The following is a 26557-nucleotide window of genomic DNA, read 5'->3' on the forward strand; positions in this document are numbered from 1 at the left end:
GAGGAGGAAGAAACAACAATAATCACACCTCCAAAGGAGCCAACCCAAACAACCCAAAGTTCCCAATTGACAAAAAAGCAAGAAGAACTGATGCAGAAGATCCTAGAACACATGAACAATGCAAACGAACGTACAAGATTGCCACCATTGAAGATTGTTCCAAGGAAGGATCTGCTCATTTCACTGAAGGATGCAAACAAGGTCATTGCTGGAATCCAAAAAATGTCGCTGCATGAAACAAACCAGCTTATGTACAGCACTGCAGTAGTGATTACTAAAGAGCTAGGGGTAAAGATTTATCACCCAGAAAGAATGCCGGGGTAAATAGGTAATTCAAAGTGGAAAATCAGATTCGGAAGAAAAAAAAAATCAGCAACCTACGCATCGGATGCCAGCAAACTGAAAAGGATGAAGGGGAAGAAGCTGAAAAATGACAAAATCATGGCAGACCTAGTTAAGAGGTACCACCTGGACAAGAGGAAACTCAATGAGGCAATAGAGGTGGTCAAACAACAGCTGGTGGCAGTTTCAAAGAAGATTGCAAGATTCGAAGCAAGGGTTGCTCAATTCAAGCAGAATCAACTTTTCTACTCCAACCAGAAGCGATTCTGTACCAGAATGGGGCGGAGATGTGAAACTTAAACACAGGAGAGCCAGACAGAGAACAAACGATTGAGTTCTGGAGAAACATTTGGGGCAGCCCAAAAAACTACAACCGGGAAATGCAAGTTGGGCCAAAGATGTGGAGGCTGAACTGAGCAGCAACAACATGGACAACCTGGTAATAAATAACTAAAATGGTTGGAAAACGAAAGCAAAAAAGGTGAAGAACTGGACTGCCCCAGGCAGTGATGAACTACATGGATTCTGGCTGAAGAAACTGACCAACTTGCATGAAAGAATTGCCCAACAGTTGAATCAAGTGCTGCAAACAGGCTAAATTGAAGCAATTGATGACAACAGGGAAAAAACTTTTCTGATAATGAAAGACCAAGAAAAGGGAGCAATCCCTAGCATAATTACAGACCAATCACTTGCCTAACAACAACCTTTTAAGCTTTTTTTACTGGCATATTAGAAGGATGCAATACAAGACCACCTGGAAGGAAAGAAATTGCTGCCCCTAGAACAAAAAAAGGAAACAAAATCCAACAGTAGGGGAACAAAAGATCAACCGCTCATCGATAAACTGACCCTTGAGCATCGCCAAAGAAGGACAACCAACTTGTATGTAGCTTGGATTGATTACAGGAAAGCATTCGATTCACTGCCACACAGTTGGATACTTCATTGCCTGGCGCTACTTGGAATCAGTGAGAACATCAAGAAATTGGTCAACAATGCAATGCCCACTTGGAAAACAGAATTAATAGTCACTGGAGCAGGAATAGGGGAAGTCAACATCCTAAGGGGAATATTCCAAGGAGACTCCTCGTCCCCACTACTCTTCATCATTGCCATGATTCCGCTCTCTATAATTCCCTGAAGAAAACAGGTCAAGGATATCAGACAGCAAGAAACTCACCAAAAAATTTCACACCTTCTCATACATGGATGACTCCAAAGCTCTATGTGGAAAATCAAAAGCAGAGATTGAGTCACTACTGAACACAGCGAGTATCTTTAGCACTGACATTGCAATGGATTTTGGACTTGACAAGTGTGCAACTTTGGGAACTCCAGTAAAGGTAAACTTCTGCAACATGCTTAAGGTGTGAATATGCCAAATGCCATAGAAATAAAAGAGCTTACCAGTGAATGAAAGCTACAAATATTTTGGGGATACTGCAAGCAGAGAACATCAAGCATGCAGAAGTCAAAGGCTACAATTAGGAAGGAATATCTTAGAAGGGTCAGAAAAAAATTCTTGGAAATCAAAGTTAAAATGGAGGAAATACAATAAAGGTACTTAATACTTGGGCGGGTGCCTGTAGTACGCTACACTGCTGGCATAATTAACTGGACACAAGTCGAATCTGACATCCTGGACAGAAAAAAACAAGGAGTACCATGACCATCAATCGAGCACTGCATCCAAGAAGTGATGTAGACAGACTCTACCTGGCAAGGTCAGAAGGAGGAAGAGGACTGCTCCAGGGTCAAGCAATCAGTAGGAGGAAGAGAAAAGAGGCCTGAAAGAATACACCGAAGAAAGTCAAGAGCCAGCATTGAAAGCGAAGTCCACAAGGCTGAGGATGTGCTGGAAAGCCAAAGAATCAAAAAGAAGAGTATAGAGCCCAACAGTTTAAAACACCTAAAGGAGCAGTGGCTAAACAAGCCACTCCATGGGCAGTAATTTTAAGAAAATTGAAGGGAAGGTTGACAGCAAGCAAAACAAGGGAGTGGCTCAGAAGGGGAACTCTAAAGAAAGAAACTGAAGGCCTGATTTTTGCTGCCCAGGAGCAAGCATTACTGACAAATGCAATAAAGACACGAATCGAAAAGTCCTACAATGACCCAAAGTGCCGTCTCTGCAAAGAGTGTGATGAAACCGCGATACTACATCATCTGCTGCCAAGAAAATAGCCCAAAACTGACTATCTCGAATCGCCACAATAGGCTAGCAGCAATGGTGCACCGGAACCTTTGGTAAAAGTACGGCCTGCCCTGCAGTTAAAGACCTTGGTATCGAAGCACATGCTTTCAGAGAAGTCCATACAGAAAATGAAGAAGCAAAAATACTCTGGGACTCTTTAGAATACAGACAGATTATATCACCTGGGCACACAACACCCCAGACATAACAGTGATAGAGAAGAAACATGTTTGGATCATCGATGTTGCTGTGCCAGTTGACAGCAGGGTAGAGGACAAAGAGCTGGAAAAGATCACAAAATACAAGGACCTACAAATTGAAGTTGAACGATTGTGGCAAAAAAGAACAACAGTAATCCCACTAGTAGTCGGTGCTCTAGGAGGAATCCCAAGAAATCTTGAAAAACATCTGGAAAGCCTAAACTTGGACAGAACATCAGTCCACATGCTGCAGAAAGCAGCACTTCTAGGAACTGCACATATTCTACGCAAATACCTCTAATATCCTAGGTCCTTGGGAAGGACTCGATATTCAGAGATGAATTCCAGACACTTGTGCTGTGTTGTTATGTATAATAATAATAATAAAGCCACATTTACTAAAGTATTTATCTCCCACCCTTCATTATGGGAGTCTGGTGATTTGCATTATGGGAGTCTAGGCATTTGCTTCAGCTCCCCTCTGTTGCATCCAGGGGTCCAGTTGTTCCCAAAGAGCTAATCAGCCAACGTCCCATTCTATGCGTAGCTGCGCAGTTTGCAAGAGGCCTAATTCCAGCTTCTGAACTGAAGAGCGGTGTTTAAAAAAACAAACAAATTAAATGTACACCTTCAGGCTCCTATCACAACCTCAGTAATAAACTGACCTTGCACATGTGTGTTTGCTGGTTAGTGGGAAGGGAAAAAGCAGAGAGAACTTTATTAAGAGACGTTAATGGGTTATCTCCTGCTGAGCTTCTGTGAATTCCCTCACATGACTGCGGTCTCGAGTTTTGAAAGCATGGTTGACATTTGACAGCATCATACTGATTTAAGCGTCAGGAGTTCTCTCTGTTCTCCCCCATCCCCATGCCCCCACGTACCCAGGATGTATTTATTCTGAGAAAGGAAATATGCATCAGATTCCACACTCCCTTGACATACCGACCACACAGAAGTATTTTTCTAGCGTATAGCGTTACGTGACTATAATCAATCTCTTCTCAGGGTTTTAGTGGTGAAGAGGAGATCTGTGAGACATAAATCAAGGCGAGTCATAAAATGCCTTTATGAAGCACTGCTGTGAACGTGGTAAGGGATGCCTGGCTCTGTGTGCACCACGGGAGATCCAGGTACGATAAAATCCATGCTCACCCACCGAGCTCACCATCCCACAGCCAAACACTCCATGACAGCAAGGCTTTGAAAATGTTTTGAACTTAATCCCCTTCCTATATAATCCAGGGTGGGGTCCAAATAGCTTCAGCAGAGAAGAAAAATCCAAAATGTCCCGGCGTATCCATGGAAGTGTTTGGATGAGCCCACAGGGACACCTGGAATCCCAATCCCAAGTTTTCAGAACTTCAGGTTATAATTATAAGAAGAAGAGTTTGGATTTATATCCCACCTTTCTCTCCTGTAAGGTGGTTTACAAGCTCCTTTCCCTTCCTCTCCCCACAACAGACACCTTGGCCCCTTCTGCACATGCAGAACAATGCACTTTCAATCTACTTTCAATGCACCTTGAAGCTGTGCGGAACATCAAAATCCACTTGCAAACAATTGTGAAAGTGGGTTGAAAGTGCATTATTCTGCATGTGCGGAAGAGACCCTTGTGAGGTCGGTGGGGCTGAGAGAGTTCTGTGAAAACTGTGACTAGCCCAAGGTCACCCAGCAGGAATGTAGGAGTGTGGAAACGCATCTGGTTCACCAGATAAGCCTCTGCCACTCAGGTGGAGGAGTGGGGAATCAAACCGGTCCTCCAGATCAGAAGCCTCCTGCTCTTAACCACTACACCCCACCGGCTGTGAAGCGGGGTTTAAAAACCAAATCTTCTTACATTACATTCAAAATTTGCACCAAATTTTATGAAGCCTTCAAATTCACCCACATCTGTTTCTGCCGCCACAGCACTCCACTCTTAAATGAGCCAAGTATTTATTCTCATTTTCTGTCTACCATTTAGATGCTTTTGTAGCATGGGGCGCGGGCAGTGGTGGAATCCAAAAATTTGAATAACAGTTTCCGATGGTGGTGGGATTCAAACAGTGGCGCCGCCGGACACACGCACCTCCAGTCCCTGTTGGGCAGGGAGGTTGCTTTAGTAACCCCTTCTCGGCACTCAGAAAAAAATACGTAACCACTTCTAGAGAAGTGGTGAGAACTGGTTGGATCCCACCTCTGGGCGCGGGGGGTGGGGGTGGGGGGGAGAAATAAAATGTGAAACTGAAGCTTTAACTTTGCCTAGATGGAAAATGCAGGAGTGCGCGAACAGCCCCAAAATAAAAACAATCTACGCAGGAAGTGACGTTGTATTTTGACGCACCATCGGCCGTGCATGAGATACTTATGAATGACGCTCTCCCGCAGAATCTCCTTGTGGAAAAGCTGGCAGGAAAGGAAAACCACAAGGGTCGTCACGGCTTCGAGAGAAATGCTGTATGTTATGTCTCTGCAAGGGGGGAAAAAAAGGAGAAGAATTAATCAGCACCAACCTAGGTATTTAGCAGCTGAATTTTTCTATTATTCGCAAAGAACCGGAATTAATGTGTTTGCACTGTGGCTGCAAATCAGAAAGCCCTGGAGGGTAAGAAAAACCTCAGGCCTCCGTTAAGTCACAGACCCGGTCTCATGATTTACTTTCGATCAGGCAATTCACAGGAATAAACTCATTCAGTCTTCTGTCGTCCCTATGCCCATTTTTGCCTTGCCGTGTGTTCTGAACCATCTCCCTCTTTTTATGTCATCGGTGTAAACAGAAAGCTCCTTTCGAAGGTGATTTCATCTTCATTCAATCAGTTAGCCACAGAAGGTCTGATGATCGCTACTGTTGATGATAAACGGCCTGATCTCAGTTAATCACTCTACAAAGACGGGAACAGCATAATACTTGCAAAGAGGGAGTCCCGAAGAGAGACTCCTGCCAAAAACTGTCAATTTCCTCCCTGTCCTATAGAATACGTAGGAAAAAAAAACATGTAGGAATGTTTTTCCTGCATTATGATGTCATAGCACGGAGAGGCAATGCTTAGACCAATAACCTTTATTTTCTTCATCCTGTTTTCTGTATCCTAGTTGCAGCTTAAGCAATACACTTTGCAATACACACCAACTTCATGCCCTACTCCAGTGGTGGCGAACCTATGGCACGGGTGCCAGAGGTGGCACTCAGAGTCCTCTTTGTGGGCACGTGCAAACAGAGTAGCCCCCCCCCCCCCCACATCTAGGCTGGCCTGGGCCACTGGGCTCGATTATTAGCATTAAATCTAAGACCTAGTTTTGGGGAAGCAGTGTAGGTAACCTTGTCAAGAGCTGTTAAACTCCACTGATTTTCATGTGAAGAACTAAAGCATGATCCTTTATCTGGGAGTAAGTTCAGTTGCTGGCAATGGGGCTTGCTTCTGAGTAAACCCTCCTAGGGTCGTGATTCACCTGTTCAAAGAGTTGCATGGTTGATTCAAAGCAAAGCCAACGACTACCACCAAGCTTACTCCCAAGTAGCACACACCTCGGAGCCAACCGTTTTTTCTAAACTAAAACCTCAGTATTCAGGTTAAATTGCCGTGTTGGCACTTTGCAATAAATAAGTGGGTTTTGGGTTGCAGTTTGGGCACTCGGTCTCGAAAAGGTTCGCCATCGCTGCCCTACTCTGTCCAATTCAGGTTCACAAATAAAATGACTGTACTCTAATCTGCTTCTGCTATCACATCCTTTACTGACTCAGAGGCCTATGCATTCTCCTAACTGAAGGCCAAAGAATGATCCAGGGATCTAACACAAACCTGAAAATGGACTTCATTCCTATTTATTTATTTTATTGGAATTATATCCTGCCCCTTCCCACCCAGCAGTCAGACACAGCAGCTTAAAACCGACAGATAGCACAATAATGAAAAAGCTCTACAGTCAAAATAATCCTAAAACCTAAACATGTCTACAGATGGTGAATTAATAACGTAACAGCACTGCGACCTATAATATACATCTTCCCATTTCAAGACCAGATATAAAGAAAAGGGAAAAAAACAAACAGAAAGGGAGAGGGGGGAGAGGAGCGCTCAACTGAAGGAGCACGCAGATGGATGGTTGCTAGTTGATAGCTGGATGTCCCATCGCAAACCATATAATTTACGGTGAACACACTCTTGAATTGAGCGATACATCTACATGAGGACAAAAAGTGTGGAACTCCATTCCACTCGAGGGCAGACTGACCACCACCACCCACCACTGATAGGACTGTCCCAAAACCATACTGTTTTATTCCACAGGGTGTTCATGAGCGATAGGAAAAACCACTCCTATGGAGCATCAGGGGCGTAGTGGTTAAGAGCAGATGTACTCTAATCTGGAGCAACCGGGTTTGATTCCCCGCTCTGCCGCTTGAGCTGTGGAGGCTTATCTGGGGAATTCAGATTAGCCTATACGCTCTAACACAAACCAGCTGGGTGCCCTTGGGCTAGTCACAGTTCTTCTGAGCTCTCTCAGCCCCACCTACATCACAGGGTGTTTGTTGTGGAGGGGGGAAGGGAAAGGAGATTGTAAGCCCCTTTGAGTTTCCTGCAGGAGAGAAAGGGGGGATGTAAATCCAACTTTTCTTCTTCCTCCCTGCTTTAGCTCAGGCTCACTATGGTTTTACCCAGTGATGGAATCCAAAAATTTTAGTAACAGGTTCCCATGGTGGTGGGATTCAAACTGTGGCGTAGCACCAATGGGGCTGGGCGGGGCACAACAGGGGTGTGGCCAGGTATTCCGGGAGTGGGGCATTCCTGGGCAGGGCTGTGGCAAGGATGTGGCCGCTGCGCCAGTCCTTGGGCGGGAAACAAATGCACGCAGGCACAGGCTGCCACGCACGCTGGTGCACCTCCTGCTAGACTGCTTCCAGTTCTGCGCGCTACTGCTGAAAGGAGGGGCGTAACTAAGGCAAAAATCACGTGGCAAAATCACCAATTAGTAACCCCCTCTCGGCACACACAAATAATGAGTAACCTACTCTCGGGAACCTGTGAGAACCTGCTGGATCCCACCTCTGGTTTTACCCGCTTTGGTTTTTAGTTCTGGGGGATTTCTTAGATATATTCGGCGATATTGCTGTCACTGTTCTCTTTTATTGGTGGGGACACTGTTTTTGTTGTGGGTCACTGTGGCTTTCTGCTGCTTTAGTGGGTTACTAATTTTAATACACCTTTATCATGTTTTAACTGTATTTTAGTTATAAGCGACCCCAAGTAGAGAACGGAAGGATATTTATTTTGTAAGTGAAAAAAAAGAAGTGAGGGAAGACTTTACCACTGGAAGTGGTAAACATCCCGCGACAGACTACCTTCCAAAAACATCCAGCAGTTTCCATCCAAAGTTTTTTTTCCCTGGCTACGAATTCAAGCGGTCTTTTGAGTGGTGAGTTGGAATTCTAACATCTGTGGATTCTGCTAAGGAACTGATAAACCTTTGCCTAACTACAGTAATACATCCGCCCCAGGTTGAAAGGTGACCTATGGAAAGGAAGAGCATGATGGTGAGATACCAACTAAAAGGGTCGCAGCCAACTGACATGGGGCATTCCAGGCAAGAGACGAGCGGAGTGATTTTCTGTTGTCTTCCTGTTGAGTTCCTTGGTGATTTCCCATCCAAGTACTAATAAGAACATAAGAACTAGCCTGCTGGATCAGACCAGAGTCCATCTAGTCCAGCACTCTGCTACTCACAGTGGCCCTCCACATGCCTTTGGGAGCTCACATGCAGGATGTGAAAGCAATGGCCTTCTGCTGCTGCTGCTCCCGAGCACCTGGTCTGCTAAGGTATTTGCAACCTCAGATCAAGATTGGTACCTATAGATGGACTTCTCCTCCATAAATCTGTCCAAGCCCTTTTTAAAGCTATCCAGGTTAGTGGCCATCACCACCTCCTGTAGCAGTATATTGCAAACACCAATTACGCGTTGCGTGAAGAAGTGTTTCCTTTGATTAGTCCTAATTCTTCCCCCCAGCATTTTCAATGTATGCCCCCTCTGTGGCCAACTCACAGCCAACTCTGCATTGCTTCCAAGCTCTGGAAAGCAAGGACTGAGCTGGGATATTTGGGTTGCTACGTGACCTGGGTAATCAAAGATTCTCTCATCAGATATATCTGTTGAAAGGAGCTTTGACTTTCAAAAGCTCATACCCTGGAAATCTTGATAATCTCTTAAGGTGGACCCTACTCTAGCGGTTTTACTGCAAAACCAACACAGACGCCCTCCGAAACTCAAACAGGATTTCTGCCACTTCTTATTCTTCCACTTCAACCCAAAGAACTCATTTCACTGGGTGCGTTAAGTGCTGAAATGTCACCGATTTAGAAATATTGCCAGAACCGGCTGAGATGCACGAATGCAGGTTCCAAAGAACACAGGAAAAGAGTCTAATTGTCATACTTCTGGAGGGGCTACGAGAAAGATGAAAGACAGGTCGCCAGACAGGATTCGTCCATCTAGGGTACCGAAAAAGCAAGCTGAGTATCTGGTTATCAGTCGCAGGACACGAAGTCGAGAGCTGAATGCAAACATGTTTTTCCCCCTTCTGGCACAGATCCCAAGATTAACACCCACTAATGACAAACATGCATGCAAAGAACACACTAGTTATGGCTGTCAAAGAAATGTTTGGGAAACATCCTAATTACCCTTATAAAAAAGAAATAGTAATTGAAAACAAAAGAGCAAGAATGACCTCTTCTGTCACGGTTTTCTTAACAGAAAGGAAATATCACCAGTTAATTCTCCCACCTCCATAAAAAGGGAAGGGAGTCTGTTCAGAGGCTGCAAGGGAGAATTAAAATGCCTCGTTTATAAAGAAAAACTTTTCTTTATTGTAGAATTCCCTTATTGAAGAAAGGGAGAACTTATGGACAGCTTCTGATTACGCAATATTATCTGTATTTTTTTTCTCTGTCAACTTACTATTATGTATTTTAAATTTTTGTAAACCCAATAAATAAATTTAAAAAAAAAATGCCTCGTTTATGACACATTCTGCAGCTTGGGGCAAATCTGAGACTTCAGTATTTTTAATTCCCATCCCTGCATAAATCTGTCCTTTAAAAAATCACTATCTTTAAATGAATGAGGAGAATCGGGATTCCACGAGTGAGTCTAAAGGGTGAGTTTCTCCTCCAAGTATTTTAGGAACTGTGAACTAACACCATCGGGACCCATTATTCCTTTCTGGGGAGAGTTATATATGGGTTTCCTGGGACATTGTTTTAGAACTGTTTTAAATTGTATGTAAGTTTTTATATATCATATTTTATATTGTTCACCGCCCTGAGCCCTTCGGGGATAGGGTGGTATATCAAATGGATGGATGGATGGATGGATGGATGGATGGATGGATGGATGGATGGATGGATGGATGGATGGATGGATGGATGGATGGATGGATGGATGGATGGATGGATGGATGGATGGATGGATGGATGGATGGATGTGGATGGATGGATGGATGGATGGATGGATGGATGGATGGATGGATGGATGGATGGATGGATGGATGGATGGATGGATGGATGGATGGATGGATGGATGGATGGATGGATGGATGGATGGATGGATGGATGGATCATGGTTCACCCCTCGAACCAGCCACTTCACAAAGCCCAAAACCTCACCCACGATGAGCTCTTCTGAATCTTCTGACCAAACGATTTATGACCAAAAACAAAAACAAAACTGTAGGGCTGTGAATGTGTACATTAGAGCAGAGGTGTCCAACTCTGGCGCTTCAGAGGTTCGTGGACTACAATGCCCACCAGCCCCTGCTGGAATGGCCAATTGGCATCAGAGCAAGGGTTTCCACGCTGGTGCCCGTGGGTGCCATGGTACCCACCAATCACCTTTCCTGGCACCCGCCAAATGTTTTCAGGAAGTGAGTGGGCCAGGTGGGACACTCGCCCAACAGGGGTTCTGACTGGCCCCGAGAGATCTGATTGAATGGATACATTAAGGGAGAGGTGCTTCCAATGCACTTGAGCTTCAAGAATTATTCTGTAATGCCACAATTCAGACCTTGATCTTGTGATGCAATGAAAAAGGAAAACTATAGGATATTAAAGAGTAGCCCTTTTGTTTTGAAGTTGAGCTCCCAGTCCAAATCTGGGCTCCAGAACTATTTTTAAGGCAGTATAGTACACTGGTCAGCGTGTCACTTTAGGGCCCGGGAGACTTAGGTTCAACTAAACATACTGGCGTTAAACTTGTGGAGTTACAGCCTTTGCCAGTGACCCACACTCAAGCTGACCAGTCTCACCGGATAAGATGGAGATGGGAAAATCATGTGCGTTGCCTTGAGCCCCTTGAAGAAAAGGTGGGTTGAAAGTGCACTGGATAAAGAGACGGCCACTTATGAACAGAAGGCGCTTTAAAATGCTGAACAGTCGCTTCCCCTCCCCACCCTTAAAATATCAGCATCCATAATTCTGGCAGTGAAGGAGGAGAAGGGGTAGATTTCAATAACCCTACATGCACACAGATTGCAAGAATAGATAACCAGGCAAATAAAACATCTGTGATCTCCGGCATATTACAGACTGCTTTAGAAGCCTTAAAACTATTTTCAGACCCTCCTCGCTGTCTTTTAAGAAGAAGAAGAAGAGTTTGGATTTATATCCCCCCTTTCTCTCCTGTACAAGACTCAAAGGGGCTTACAAGTGGGGCTGAGAGAGCTCCGAGAAGCTGTGACTAGCCCAAGGTTGCCCAGCTGGCATGTGTGGGAGTGCACAGGCTAATCTGAATTCCCCAGATAAGCCTCCACAGCTCAAGCGGCAGAGCGGGGAATCAAACCCGGTTCCTCCAGATTAGAACGCACCTGCTCTTAACCACTACACCACTGCTGCTTTTAAAATTCTGTATCTGTTTTGTAAGGATTTATATATTGTTTAACTGTATGTAATTTTGTATAACCTTATTGTATGCTGTCCTAATCGCGTATTTTGGTGAAGACATGGCAGAATATAAATAACTAAAGTAAAATGACTGACATGCAACCCAAACGGGCAAAACTAGTTTACAGGCCAAATTAGAAACGTCCACGGGAAGGACTTTTATGCCCCGTTCACTGTGGCACGCAGCACTATGAGCGCAGTAGAGCTGATTCCCGGGACATGTTGCTGAAAAGCCGTTTACGCGAAGGGCATTTTGCATTTCAGCAGAAGCATACCAGGGGTAAATGGAGCCCAGAGACAAATTGTTTCCAGGATGCCCCCCAGGCCCTGCCTTCTACCATCCTAGCTCCGCCCCCTGATGCCACAGGCTCCACCCCCACTGCCCTCGATCCCGCCCATGTCACCATGGACACGGGCAAGGTCTAGGGTGCCCATCTCTCCCCCCACAGACTCCCCCTACTGGCTGGGCTCCCAGGGGGTGGGGCTTGGGGAGCAGGGAGGAGTGGGACTTCCTGCTCCTGAAGCCCCACCCCCAGCCTCAGTGCTTATGAAAGAATGTCTCTGAGGCCAGGACTGCAGTCTCTTCTCAGAAGAGACTGCAGGCTGCCGGCTGGGAGCCCAGCCGGGGGGGGGAGGAAGGGAGGGGGGAGTCCAGGGTGGGGTTGAGGGCGCTTGGAGGCAGCAGGAAGTTCTGCTGCCTCATCGCTTTTTGCGTGCCTCAGGCAGGTCGAGGCACACGAAAACGATGAGACAGCAGGACTTCCTGGTCACGTGGGGGGCCAATTTTGCGCCCCCCACGCGACCAGAAGAGTGGTGCCCGGGGGCAAGGGGTACCCCTTGTCCCTAGGCAGATACGCCACTGCGTATTGGTGGAGCTGCTGTTCAAGAAACCGCAACTTAACGTTTGCTGAGATGCATGGAATTACTTTGAAGGCACTCTGGATCCTGACAGACCACAATTTTTTTAAAAAGCAGGGTTCAGCTGTGATTGCAGAACACCGTTTCAAACAGTCAGGCTTCCACTAAACTCCACACAGTCCCAAGCTGCCGCCTAACAAACAGAATGATTTATGAACGTGTCCATATATTACTCCGTCCTTTCACCTCGGAGCATTTCCTCTAATCTGCCCCAGACAGAAGTATGACTGATCCAGGAAGTGCCAACGATACCTCTCTGCATAATCAGAAGGACTTCTCCTAAATCACGCCACAAATTCACTGGACAGCGACGGCCTAAAAATTAATGTCAATGACAGCAGGACTACGTTTCACAACAGCACCGTTTCCAAAGAAAACAGCCGGGTCTTTGGCAGGATGCTAAACGGCTGTCTAATTCCGCGCTAAAAGGGAAAGCAGCAAAGTAAAAAATAAAAAGGCCCCCAAAGCCACACATGCACAAAAATGAACTTTAGCCAAAAGCCTGGAAAACACAGAAAACAAGTCCCCACAAATTTGTTAAGTCTAGATAGTACAAACAAATTAAATACATGAACAGTTAATACAATATCATTTTTAAAAAATTCTCCCTTGGGAAAACAAACACAATTCAAAGCAGGTTTACTCCAAAGTAAGGCTCACAAAAATGCATGTCGGGATAAACATAAGGCACGAGACTTCTGTTTTGTTTTGCTACAGCAGAATAGCGTGGCTACCCATCTGGCAAGCTCCAAAGTGAAAGTTTGTGACTTATTCCCAAGTAAATATGGCTAGGACTGCAGCCTTAAATTATAAACCTTACAAGTCCTGTCTTAATATATCAGATATAGATATTTTCACTCCCCTAGATTTGAGTCCGGTATCACTCTGTAGACCACAGGTGTCAAACTCGCGGCCCTCCAGATGTTATGGACTACAGTTCCCATAATCCCCTGCCAGCATGATGCTGGCAGGGGATTATGGGAACTGTAGTCCATAACATCTGGAGGGCCGCGAGTTTGACACCTATGCTGTAGACCAACAAGATTTTCAGATATGATCTCTCAAGAGTCAAAGCTCTGTTTGTCAGAGACTTTTGTCAGATTTTCGAAAACCTATATCCTGGAATTCTTGTTGTTCTCTGAGGTGTTACTAGATTAAAATCTGGCTACCCTCTAAAAATTCACTCCCGTTTCAGATCATTTGCTTAAACTGAAAGAAAGGCATACCTGCAATTTTATAGCACCATCGACATGCATGAGAATCAGGTCCCTGACCCAAGGAGCTTACAAACTCAACTGAAATATTTTGCTCCTTGAAGCAAGGAAGGGAACTCGGCAATATCTGGGAAACATCAGATTGGGTATAAATTGCAGCTTTTATTCTGGATAACTGGGGAACTCAGAAGCAGAAGCAAGCCTTTATTGGCATAGACAACAGTACAACAATAATAAAAAAAATGGATTAAAAAGCATATACAATACAGGAAATAAATGTTAGGTCGAAGGAAATCTACTGGCGTTTGGTAATTTCCAAGAGAAAGTCTGCCACTATCATACGGAGAGAAGGATCAGGGTTGTCCAACAAGTAGTGTAATCTAATTAAATCGGGGGAGATGGGGTAAATGTAAAGGAGTAAGATTCACATACTTGGATCTGATTTCCTTGAATCTGAGACAGTGTAGTAATTGGTGGGCCAGAGATTCAACTGAGCCGTCATTACATGGGCACAGTCTTTTAGCCTTTTCTTGCTTATGAAATCTGCCATGAACTGGGGAACTCAAGAAGATTGCTTCCACATTTTAAACTGGGACAATAGCATTGCTCTATATTTCCTGGCCCACTATTACAAAACCTGTCACAGAGTTCAATTATTTCACTCTATTATTTCAGAGCTCTGGAACCGTGAGGAAAGCATCTCTAAGAAGCCTGGAACACGGCAACTGGAGACAGACAACTTTATGGCATATACTTACAGGAGAGGAATCTCGACTATCAGTTGGATAAGGCAGAATAATAACTCTTCCATTAGGTCTTCACATTCTGCACCTTAAAGAAAAGAGAAAAAATTATGTTATTGGATGTTTTAATATTCATAATCCTGATGCCTTTTCTGTATTGCCAAAGGTTTTCATGGCTGGAATAGACTGACTGTTGTGGGTTTTCCAGGCTGTGTGTCCATAGTCCGGTAGTTTCAGGTCTTAGTGTTTCACCTGCAACTACAGCTGGCATCTTCAGAGAAACACATCTTACCGTGACATGGCTCTGAATATGCCAGCCATAGATGCGGGTGAAACCTCAGGAGCAGAAACTACCAGACCACGGCCACACAACCTGGAAAATCCACAACAGCCACTTGCTTTCTCCCTTCACAGTCTTGGTTCAGACAGCTGTTTACCGAAGGAATCCAAATATCAACCCTGATGTCAAGTTTAGTCAACATCTGCTCAGAACAAAACACCAATATTTGGGGGAAGTGGGGCTCTGGCATGCCCCAAATCCTAAGCCTTCACATATTCTCCAGTACTACAGTGGACATACTTAATATCCTTGGTTGGCCTGTACGATGATTGGATTTTTACGTCATCCTGGAATTTTAGCTCAGAACGGCACTGCTTGAATGGCAACTTTCGAACCTCCCAATACAGTTATCTATCCCTGAATCTCAGGTTGTACCCTAGTGAGCTGATGGACTCCCAGGCAGGGATGGAGCGAGGGGGAAATGCGCCCAGTGCGAGCATGCGCCATGCACCCCTGGAACGCCCTGTCCCGCCCCCAGAACGCCACCGCAGGGGTGTGCGCCTGGTGCGTCTTGCACCCCCGTCCCCTTGGCGCTACGCCTCTGCTTCCAGGAATATGGTGGGAGGCTGAAGTGAGGAGATGCGACGAGAAGAAGGGAATTGGCAAAAATGCGTCTCCCACCCTTCCACAAGGGGAAGCATTTATTGCCAGTCGCAAGGAAGTAACAACTACGTGCCATCAAATTGCAACTGACTCAGGGTGACCCAGGGTCATGAGGTTTTCAAGACAGAAGAGTCAGAGGTGTTTTGCCACGGTCTTCCTCTCCACAGGGACTCCGAACTTCCCTGGTGACCTCCCATCTAAGTGCTAACTGTGGCCAACCGCTGCTTAGTTTTCCAAGCTCTGGAGAGATCATGCTAGGCTGGGCAATCAAGTTACAGCTCAGGAGGGTCCGGCTCCAAGCTTCTCTCCCTTTGAAAAGCAATGGGGGGAACTGGGTAGTCGACAGGCAGAATAAGGACATGCAAGAAAAGGGAAGGCAGGAAAGGCAGGAGGAAACCGAGCTGCAGAAAGATTTTGATTTATTCATCTAAAGCATTTCTGTCTCTCCTCAGACAAGGTGGCTGATGAAAGGATAGAGGAGCAAAAAGGAAGATATTAAAGGGATCGGGGTTCTTTATCCCTTCTGGACATCACTGGCATAATAATGTGTACAAAATGTTCCACCCGTCTTCCCGTGCTTTCCCTCACAATGGCCTTGTGAGACAAGCCACTCTTATTCCTACTTTATAAAACAGACAAATGAGGCCAACACCGAAGGGAGTGAAAAGGGCCAGTCCACAAAAGCTGGTCTCGTTCAGGATCTCCAACTCTTACATTTCACACGTAATGTATACAGCCAAACCACAGCAACCATTAAGAGGTGGCATTATGGATGTCAGAGCTTTGTCTTTCTGAAGGAAAGTAATTTTCCTTGTCTGAAGGAAAGTGATTTTCCTGGGCTATGGTATATTGAGTACTACTATGTGTTTGGTCACAGCAACTAAACAGACAGAGAACCACAGAGGAGAAGGAAGGTTTCCACTGGAGTGTTGCAGGTTGTAGGGAAATGAGTCTACCTCCCCAGGTGAACTTTGAGGCTCATTCCGCACATGCAGAATAATGCACTTTCAAACTGCTTTCAGTGCTCTTTGAAGCTGTGCGGAATGGGAAAATCTACTTGCAAACAGTTGTGAAAGTGGTTTGAAAACACATTATTTTGCGTGTGCAGAAGGGTCCTGAGAAAGGGGAACCCTTTTGGACAACAGACCAGGACAAGCAGAAAAAGAAATAAAAAGTGGTATGTTTGTGGTGGAGACGTCAGCTTCACCCTTCAGTTCAAGATGTTTGCTTTATCTTTAGGGGACACAAAGATCATTCAAGTCACTAGTCTTCTTTATTTTATTTATTTATTTATTATTCTACTTTTATACCACCTTCCCCCGAAAGGGCTCAGGGCGGTTTACAACAGTGATAAAACAATAAATATTAAAACAATTTAAAAGCAGCATCCAGTTTCTGTATCAATTAAAATAAAGATGGCGTCCCGCTATTAAAACTCCTACAAATTCTGTTAGTAGATTGGGACCCACAACTAGGTCTCAGCAGAAGAGCTACCCTCCCCCAATGCAATTGTGTTTTCACCGCTTTTCCTTTTATAAGAGAAGTAGCTAGATGGTAAAAAAAAAGGTGAAGGGGAACAATTAAATGGGGGGAAAAATAGAGAAGACAAACACACAAAACAGACAATTTAGAAGGTTCCGTGATGCAGAATGGGGTTAAAAGTAAGCCCCGAGTCCCAAAACACTAAAAATTATCAGATCAAGTCATAAATGGACATAATGTAAACTGGAAAGTAATTAGCAACTCTTTCCACATAGCAAGCTTTTCCTCACAAAATTACTATCAGGACAGCCCAGCTGAAAAAATAAGCAGTAGGAAGTGCTTTGCTCTCAAGAAAAAGCAATCATTAAGCAAAGAGCCTTAACAATTTAAGATTCTATTTTAATTGCTTTCCTTTGACTCCTCTGGAGGACCCAAAGGCAACAGGATTTCTTTTAAGGAAGATTTCATTACGTTTATCTGGGGACACTTCAGGGCATTTAGACATGTGGGGTTCCCATACATTTAGAGACCGTTTTTCAAGGCATCATGGAAAGCGTTTACAGAACTATGTCCTGGCATTAAAAGGGCATGTTCCACGCAAGCATTAGCCCAGCCTCACAGCATCCCAAATGAGGAAATTATCCCAATTTTATAGAGGGGTAAACCAAAGCAGGAAACAATCAGCTGGCAGAAGATCACAGCGACAGCGGAGATCGCACCAAAGAGGAACTCCCGACTTCCTGGTTTCTGGTTCCCTGTTCCAAACCAACAGACCACACACAGACACCGTCTAGGAGATGTCATGTTGTCTGTTAAAAGAGAGCAATTAAATGCCACCCTCCTTCAGCCAACATGTTGTTATAGACTTGGCAGCCCTGATTAGCTCCAACGGGTAATCTCTATGGTTTCGCCTGGCAGACTGATGTGCAGCCAGGGACCGACCAGAGGAAGGGGTACGTCCTTAATGACAGGGAAGGCTTCCCTAATGAGCATCACTCTCCCTCTCCTTCCACACGTGACACCGATCAGAGCCAGCAGGAGAAGCAGCTGCGGCAAGATTTGAGAGGAAGGGGAGATGTGAATTACGTTACACTGGAAACAGTGAATTAGAAGAAGAAGAAGAAGAAGAAGAAGAAGAAGAAGAAGAAGAAGAAGAAGAAGAAGAAGAGGAGGAGGAGGAGGAGGAGGAGGAGGAGGAGGAGAAGAAGAAGAAGAAGAAGAGGAGGAGGAGGAGGAGGAGGAGGAGGAGGAGGAGGAGTTTGGATTTATATCCCCCCTTTCTCTCCTGCAGGAGACTCAAAGGGGCTGACAATCTCCTTGCCCTTCCCCCCTCACAGCAAACACCCTGTGAGGTGGGTGGGGCTGAGAGAGCTCCGAGAAGCTGTGACTAGCCCAAGGTCACCCAGCTGGCGTGTGTGGGAGTGCGCAGGCTAATCTGAATTCCCCAGATAAGCCTCCACAGCTCAGGCGGCAGAGCTGGGAATCAAACCCGGTTCCTCCAGATTAGATACACGAGCTCTTAACCTCCTACGCCACTGCTGAAGCGTGTATGGGCATGTTGTGTTTGCTCACACAACCAGGAATTGGACTCAGGATAAACGGTTTTGCTTTGACTAATAAAAAAAAATGTTAACACAGTATCATAAATTCCTCATGCTCATCTAGACAAAGCTGTTAAGGTAAGGGTAAATCCCCAGGTAGCAGAGTTGCACAACACACTGGAACACAGTAGGAACTCAGACGCACACAGCAGCTCAGCTTCACAGAAGCGGTCCTACTTTTATTCATTCACAAAATGTTGTTCTCGCAGACAAAGTGCTCCGCCAGGCAGCGCGAAGACAAGTGTCTCATAAAGCTATGTACAGTTCAGACTTATATACGGTTTACTGTCCAATCACAGTTCTGTACCAATTAAGCCCGGAATGAGGCTGTGTCACGTGACAACTGTCATCTAGAGTTTGATGATCAGACACCAGTATGACAGCGCTCTGACAAAAACAAGGCAAGCGTCGGCATTTCTCACAGCTCAGAAAAGAACTCAATGCCGTATTCTGGAAGCACGCCATCCGCTTCTCCATATAACCCCTTCCATGCATGACCCAAAACATATAAATGCACTTGCCACGCTAGTCCACTCTTTTGGCTGTAGAGTTCGTGCGCAAGGGGTGAACGCCTGAATCAAAGAAGGCGCACTGAAAACGTTACAGGCAAGCCTTTTACTTACGGCTGCTGTGCACCATTTTGGCCCTTAATCAGAGGTGGTATCCAGCAGGTTCTCACAGGTTCCCGAGAGTAGGTTACTAATTATTTGTGTGTGCCGAGAGGGGGTTACTAATGGGTGATTTTGCCACGTGATTTTTGCCTTAGTTACGCCCCTTCTCTCAGCAGTAGCGCGCAGAACTTGAAGCAGTCTAGCAGGAGGTGCACCGGCGTGCATGGCAGCCTGCGCCTGCATGCATTCATTTCCCGCCCAAGAACCGGTACAGCAGCTGCGTCCTTGCCACAGCCCCTCCCAGGAATGCCCCGCCCCCGGAATGCCCGGCCATGCCCCCATCGTGCCCCACCCAGCCCCATTGGCGTTACGCCAGTTTGACTCCCACCACCATGGGAACCTGTTACTAAAATTTTTGGATCCCACCACTGCCCTTCATATTGCTTTTGACGCTGGAAGTTCGGGCATGGCTGTCTCCTTACAATGAACAATCGGCTGGCTGATCTCATTCTTAATAATCACAGCCGGGGCATACTAAACTGTTTCAATATTTAACTGTGCCTCTTCTGATACGAGGAATCCAACTTCTTTTTCCAGGTCAGCAGCAGGCACCCCCGAGAGAGTTACGCAGATCTGTAGTGAACGGATTTCACGAGCCCATTTTCAGAACATTCCCTTGACCCAGTTGGGCCGCTGGTGTGAATCCCGCTCTCTCCCCACAGCGGGTTAAGAATTTTGACACCCGTCTTTCACACTACAGACAACGGCAATTACTTTTACGAGCCACTTGAGATTTGAATCTGAAACAGTTATTTTACGGCTATGCAGAAATACAGGGCAGAAGCACCCTTACAATAGACTCTTGGCTTGCAACGCATCAATTACAGAACAATGCAATTACCAAAAAAATAAATCAATCCAAATGACAGCTACAGGGAAAAGAGTTGATGAGCCAGGGGGTCAAGAACGGCCACTTACTGGGATTGCAAAAATGAGGTTTGGGGAGACAGGGATATATTAAGGGAAGAAACTACCAAAATGCATAAGAACTGCGAGAAAGAACCTCCCATAAATACATGTGTGTTTTTTGGTCATATTGTGCTCCAATACGGCTTGGGGGGAACGGAATGCTACCAAGTAACTGCTGACTTACGGCGACCCCGTAGTATTTTCAACGCAAGACAGGAACAGAGATAGAAACACATCTTATCATGACATGTCTCTGAAGATGCCAGCCATAGATGTGGGCAAAACATTAGGAGCAGCAGTGGCGTAGGAGGTTAAGAGCTCGTGTATCTAATCTGGAGGAACCGGGTTTGATTCCCAGCTCTGCCGCCTGAGCTGTGGAGGCTTATCTGGGGAATTCAGATTAGCCTGTACGCTCCCACACACGCCAGCTGGGTGACCTTGGGCTAGTCACAGCTTCTCGGAGCTCTCTCAGCCCCACCTACCTCACAGGGTGTTTGTTGTGAGGGGGGAAGGGCAAGGAGATTGTCAGCCCCTTTGAGTCTCCTGCAGGAGAGAAAGGGGGGATATAAATCCAAACTCTTCTTCTTCTCTTCTATGAGCAAAAACTACCAGACCACGGCCATGCAGCCCAGAGAACCCACAACAGCCAACGGATCCATGATCTTTGGCACTTGGTTGTTTTAACTCTAACCTGGTTCACGTTACTGCAAACGCATTTACATTCTACCCATACGTGTGTATATCTGTTTCTAAGAAAGGTTCAGTGTGTGTTCACTTTACCAGTGAAACTGGGGACCAGTAACTGCATAAATGTAGGGATTGCACCACATGTTCAGATGTATGTGCACTGACATGATATGAAAATTATCCAATGGACATAGAAAGAAACAATCTGGGATTGAAGGTGCTTCCACTGTAATGTGCGAACCAGACTACCAGACCAGATTAAGAGTCTAAGGCAGGGGTGGCCAACCTATGGTGCTCCAGATGTTCATGGACTACAATTCCCATCAACCCCTGCCAGCATGGCCAAAGCCAAGATTCCTGTGCACTCCAACACATGCCAGGTGGGTTACCTTGGGCTAGTCACAATTCTTCAGAACTCTCAGAACTCTACCTCACAGTGTGTTTGTTGTGAGGGGGGGGAAGGGAAAGGAGATTGTAAGCGCTTTTGAGTCTCCTTACAGGAGAGAAAGGGGTATATAAATCCAACTCCAACTCCAACTCCTCCTCCTCCTTCTTTACAGTACAGGCCTGGCCTTGAATGTCATTCTTGTCTGAATTATTGGGCCTCTCACGTTGCTGCCTTTTGCAAGAGATGAGCCAAGAAACTTCTTGAGGTCTAGGAATGTGAAGGAATCGGAAGGGTTTGGCTCTCTCCTGTGCTGTTCTCTTGGCTTTAGCAGCATCTGGCATCAATTTCTTTCATGTTTTATGCATTTGACTGTGATATCCATGCCAAAGGGAAATGCAGAAAAATCTCCTCCGCTGCATCAAGATGCCTGGTTGTGCAGTGAATCTCTGTGAGGCGGTCTTGTGGCTTCTGCTGATGTTTCAGAGAGGACGTGGGCTTGAATTCCATTTTGGAAAGGCCAAACAAAGTCAGAAGTTTAGCTTCGCGCTGATCCCACGTAACAGCCTGTCTTACAAACCGAGCCACGACTGGGCTGTTGCGTTCACGCATTTTTAAAGATTTGTTTCACCTTCAGAGCCAGCGACTGCCAAGGAGGCTGACAAGTGGTTAATACAAAACAAAACAAAAAAGTGACGTTAGACAGAATATGGCTGCGGGTTCACCTTTGGTGGCAGCAGTGGCGTAGGAGGTTAAGAGCTCGTGTATCTAATCTGGAGGAACCGAGTTTCATTCCCAGCTCTGCTGCCTGAGCTGTGGAGGCTTATCTGGGGAATTCAGATTCGCCTGTACACTCCCACACACGCCAGCTAGGTGACCTTGGGCTAGTCACAGCTTCTCGGAGCTCTCTCAGCCCCACCCACCTCACAGGGTGTTTGTTGTGAGGGGGGAAGGGCAAGGAGATTGTCAGCCCCTTTGAGTCTCCTGCAGGAGAGAAAGGGGGGATATAAATCCAAACTCCTCCTCCTCTTCTTCTTCCTTCTTCTTCAGAGCGACCAAGGGAGGTGCTGGAGGGACGTGAAATGAAAACGTGGTGCAGGATTTCAGACTAGGATCTGGGAGGCTTGGGTTCAGATCCCCCCTCTGCTGTGGAAACTCACTGGGTGACCTAGGACCAGTTGTGCAGTCTCAGCAGCCTACCTCTTAGGGGGCTTTTATGTGAGCAAAATGAAGCCGAGGAGAACAATGTCACTCAGGTCCCCATTAGGGGGAGAGGTGGGGTGTACATGCATTAAATAAACGTATAACGCTGCCTTGCATTTTTCTGGTGTTCCTGTTGTTGTCCTTACAAAGCCTGCCACAACGCCAGGGGAAGCAGCCTCCTCCCGCCTCAGTTCCATTGTGACCTGCTGCTCCCTGTGGAATGGGGCTTCTCCTCTCCAGGCTCCACCAGTTGTGGTAAAAGGAGAGGCCCAGAGGTGGGATCCAGCAGGTTCTCACCAGTTCCCGAGAGGGGGTTACTAATTATTTGTGGGTGCCGAGAGGGGGTTACTAATTGGGTCTGCTTTTCCGTTGGAAATTCCATTAGGTCCAAAAATCATAAAGTCCTGTTGTTTCCTATGTGGCTGGTTAGCGAAGGTAGAAAACGGGATAATTCTCCCTGTCGGGCTGTTTTAAAAACATGTTTTAGAAATATGGTAAAGTTCCTTGTTTAAGGAAAGTATCCTCCTTTTGATTTCTAGAAACAAAATTAAGTATTTGAAAGTATTAAGTATTTGACAGGCAGTCAATTAGAGGAGAAGTAGTTGTTTCTGTTGGCAGTAGACGATAGGACTTGCTAGGATGAGTTTAAATTATGGACAGAAAGATACCAGCTAGAAATTAGGAACTTTTTTTACAGTAAGAGTTTTTTACAGTCACAGAGAAATTATTAATGCCCCGCCTGGAACGCCCAGCCATTACGCCCATTGTGCCTCTTACCAGCCCCATTGGCGCTACGCCACTGTTTGAATCCCACCACCATGGGAACCTGTTACTAAAATTTTTGGATCCCACCACTGGAGGCCACTCCTGATGTTTGAGCTCCTGACATCCTGGTGTAGTGGCCAGGAGCAGGTGGGCTCCAATCTGGAGAATCAGGTTTGATTCCCCACTGTATTGTTGGAGGCTTTCACAACCAGAACCACTGGGGGGTTGGTTCTGTAAAAAAAAAAAAAATCTGATCTGTTCTGTTCTGTTCACTGGGGGGTTGTGTGGTTTCCGGGCCGTATGGCCGTGTTCTAGCAGCATTCTCTCCTGACATTTCGCCTGCATCTGTGGCTGGCATCTTCAGAGAATCTGATGGTAGGAAAGCAAGTGGAGTATATATACCTGAGGAATGTCCCAGGTGGGAGAAAGAACCATTTACCTGTTAACAAGCGTAAAGGGTGCAATTAGCAAGCTTAATTTGCATGTGTTAGGTGGAATCCACCCATTTAGCACGTCAGTAACTATGAAGATAGCATAATCAATTAGTGAGGGCATCTGCACTGTAGTAGCCTGGCCTTTTGATCCCTTTGATTGCTTACTGCCTGGAGACATCCTTTGGCTGGGTGGGGTTCATTAGTCACCATCTTGCTTCTAGTGTTTTTCAGTACTGGTAGACAAACTTTGCTCATTTTCATGGTTTCCCCCTTTCTGTTGAAATTGTCCATGTGCTTGTGGATTTCAATGGCTTCTCTGTGTAGTCAGACATAGCAGTTGTCAGTGTGGTCCAGAATTTCCGTGTTTTCAAATAATATTCTGCGCCCAGCTTAGTTTATCACGTGTTTTGCTATTGCTGATTTTTCCAGCTGAATTAGTCTGCAGTGCCTTTCATGTTCTTTGATTCCTGTCTGGGCGCTGCGTTTGGTGGTCTCTGTGTAGACTTGTCCACAGCTGCATGGTACGTGGTAGACTCCTGCAGAAGCTAGAGGATCACTCTTGTCCTTTGCTGAATGTAGCATTTGTTGAATAATTCAACAAATGTCTCCATTTGAAGAGGAAGAGGAATAAGAACACGACTCTCCTGTAAGGAGACTCAAGTTGGCTTACAAGCTCCTTTCCCTTCCTCTCCCCACAACAGACACCTGGTGAGGTAGGTGGGGCTGAGAGAGTTCTGAAAGAACTGTGACCAGCTCAAGGTCACCCAGCAGGAATGTAGGAGTGCAGAAACACATCTGGTTCACCAAGTAATCTTCTGCCACTCAGGTGGAGGAGTGGGGAATCAAACCCGCTTCTCCAGATTAGAATCCATTTGCTCTTAATCACTACACCATGCTGTATCCATGCAGGAAATGAAGCCTTTGGAAATGTGGTGTGTAGAATATGAAGGGAAGGAACCATGCAAATTAAAGGTCTGGACAAAGAAAGCAGGGAAACATGGAGGGACTTGATCCACTGCATCAACACCAGTGAGAGGTTTGGCACTCCCAATAGTTGCCCTTGCCAGCCAGTGTTTGAACAGAAACTAACCAAAACATCACAAGGAATTATCCTGTGTTCTGCCAGAGCATACATTTGCATCTGGATATGACCTACCCACCCTAGCAGAGGGAGACGGAAGTGACCAGCCAGCCTAGATGTGTGGGAGGGGTGCCTTTCCATTCCCCGCCCCCAAGGAATGCAGTCACACACATCAATGACATCACACAGTATCAGCCTGCGCGTTTCCATGAGCACGTACTGCTGGCCTCTGCAGTTGATTTGCTGCTACTGTTCCTTTCCCATTTCACCACAATAAGCCACAGCAATGCGTGGCCAGGCCCCGCTAGTAACAACATAAAATCTATGCCGCATGAAGCACAACAACTGAAATACTGCATAGTAGATACCATTTTACAACAGTAAAGAAGCTTTCAGCAAAAGTTTGGGATTATTTGTTCGCCGAGGACTGTTAAACATTTACCGTAAGATCCTGGCGTTTTTTCCTCGTAGGTAAAATGAAGTTGCAGTTCCTCCTCTGACATCTGACAGATCAACACTTTGAGCAGGCAGCAAATAATAAACAGGGCATTGTGAGCTTGCCAGATGAAGAGGTGGCTAGAAGAGAAAGACAGGGGTAAATAATGCATACCCGCCCCGCCCCCCCAATGGAACACACAGCGAGAATTGTGCCCATGTGGAAATATAAACGTGCTTCCACATGAGGGCAAAGTGCAATTTGTGAGAATGGTGGACATAGAATGGCAGCAGGCACATCAATCTGAGGGCCAAACTGAGACGTTCAGTTTTCCCGACAGCAGCAGAAAAGTAAGAGGGTGCTTTAAGGGGAGAAAACAGGTCCCCGCCCACCCCTCTGCCCCGTGACTGCTGACCACTTCCTGAGGATGCTCAGCACCTGCTTCGGGGTAGAGGGGCTCAACGGGAGCCACACCTCAAAAAGGAAAAGATTAGATTGCGCTCCTCACAACCTCTTTTTCTTGGTGGGAAATATGGGTTTAATTTTATGCGATCCCTCGTTTTCAATCCGAAAGCCACGCTGGGTACCAAAAAATGACACAGAGGCAAAAGAATGTTCTAAAGATACACTTGATGGAAAGTGTATATTTAGAACATTTAAGCCATTCCCTTCTGGCTTATCATTTTTAGTCTCTTTTCTACCATCTCTGTGCTGATACTAATTGAGCCTCAGCAAGGTTCACAGAACAACACCTTCAGCTATGCGCCCTGCCCCATTGTGTAGATTTTTTGATCTAAACTCCATGACCCTGTTCAGAACTACATCTAAAGGCCGTTACTGAGAATCATGTCACTGATGAAAACAGAACTTCAGGAATTTGCCTAGACCAGGGGTCTGCAACCTGCGGCTCTCCAGATGTTCATGCTGGCAGGGGCTGATGGGAATTGTAGTCCATGAACATCTGGAGAGCCGCAGGTTGCAGACCTCTGACCTAGACAATCCTTCCTGTTTCAAAAAGATTCTTAAGCATCACCACCGGGAGAATCTGTTCCTTGTACATCTTTCTCTTCCTCCAAAATCTTCCTAAGACTGGATCAGGACAGAATGTAAACAATTACCCACACCTAAAAACCCTGCTCTCTTAGGGGAAGGAAAGAAGAGTGGAATTTTACCATTTTTATCCTTGCACTGTATATTTTCAACGTTATGCATAGGGTGAAAAAACCGAGGTTTAACTACAATTTTTTTTTCAAGTTGGCTTTGAACACTCCTAAAAAAGAATCACATAAGCTGAAAAACAAATGTTTATTTTGCAAGCTAGATGGCGGGCAGCTCAATATTAAAAACAATTGCTACATTCTAAACGGGGAAAAAAACATAAAATAATTGCTAAATCATTATCTTACGTTTTTATGCTCCAAGGGATTTTGAGTCAC

The 26557-nt window shown here is 45.7% G+C and overlaps 1 protein-coding gene across 1 annotated transcript in view; it reads right to left on the minus strand.

The window, feature by feature from the left end:
• DYM (dymeclin) overlaps positions 1–26557 on the minus strand; it is a 214918-nt gene that overhangs the window by 182623 nt on the left and 5738 nt on the right. The window contains exons 4-6 of the mRNA XM_048504322.1: positions 25128–25261; positions 14540–14612; positions 5060–5185 (exon numbers count right to left, since the gene is read on the minus strand). Of these exons, the coding sequence (XP_048360279.1) occupies positions 5060–5185; positions 14540–14612; positions 25128–25261 (333 nt within the window). The remainder of the gene's footprint in view (positions 1–5059; positions 5186–14539; positions 14613–25127; positions 25262–26557) is intronic.

Source organism: Sphaerodactylus townsendi, linkage group LG07, assembly GCF_021028975.2.
Source record: "Sphaerodactylus townsendi isolate TG3544 linkage group LG07, MPM_Stown_v2.3, whole genome shotgun sequence".
Taxonomy (NCBI): Eukaryota; Metazoa; Chordata; class Lepidosauria; order Squamata; family Sphaerodactylidae; genus Sphaerodactylus; species Sphaerodactylus townsendi.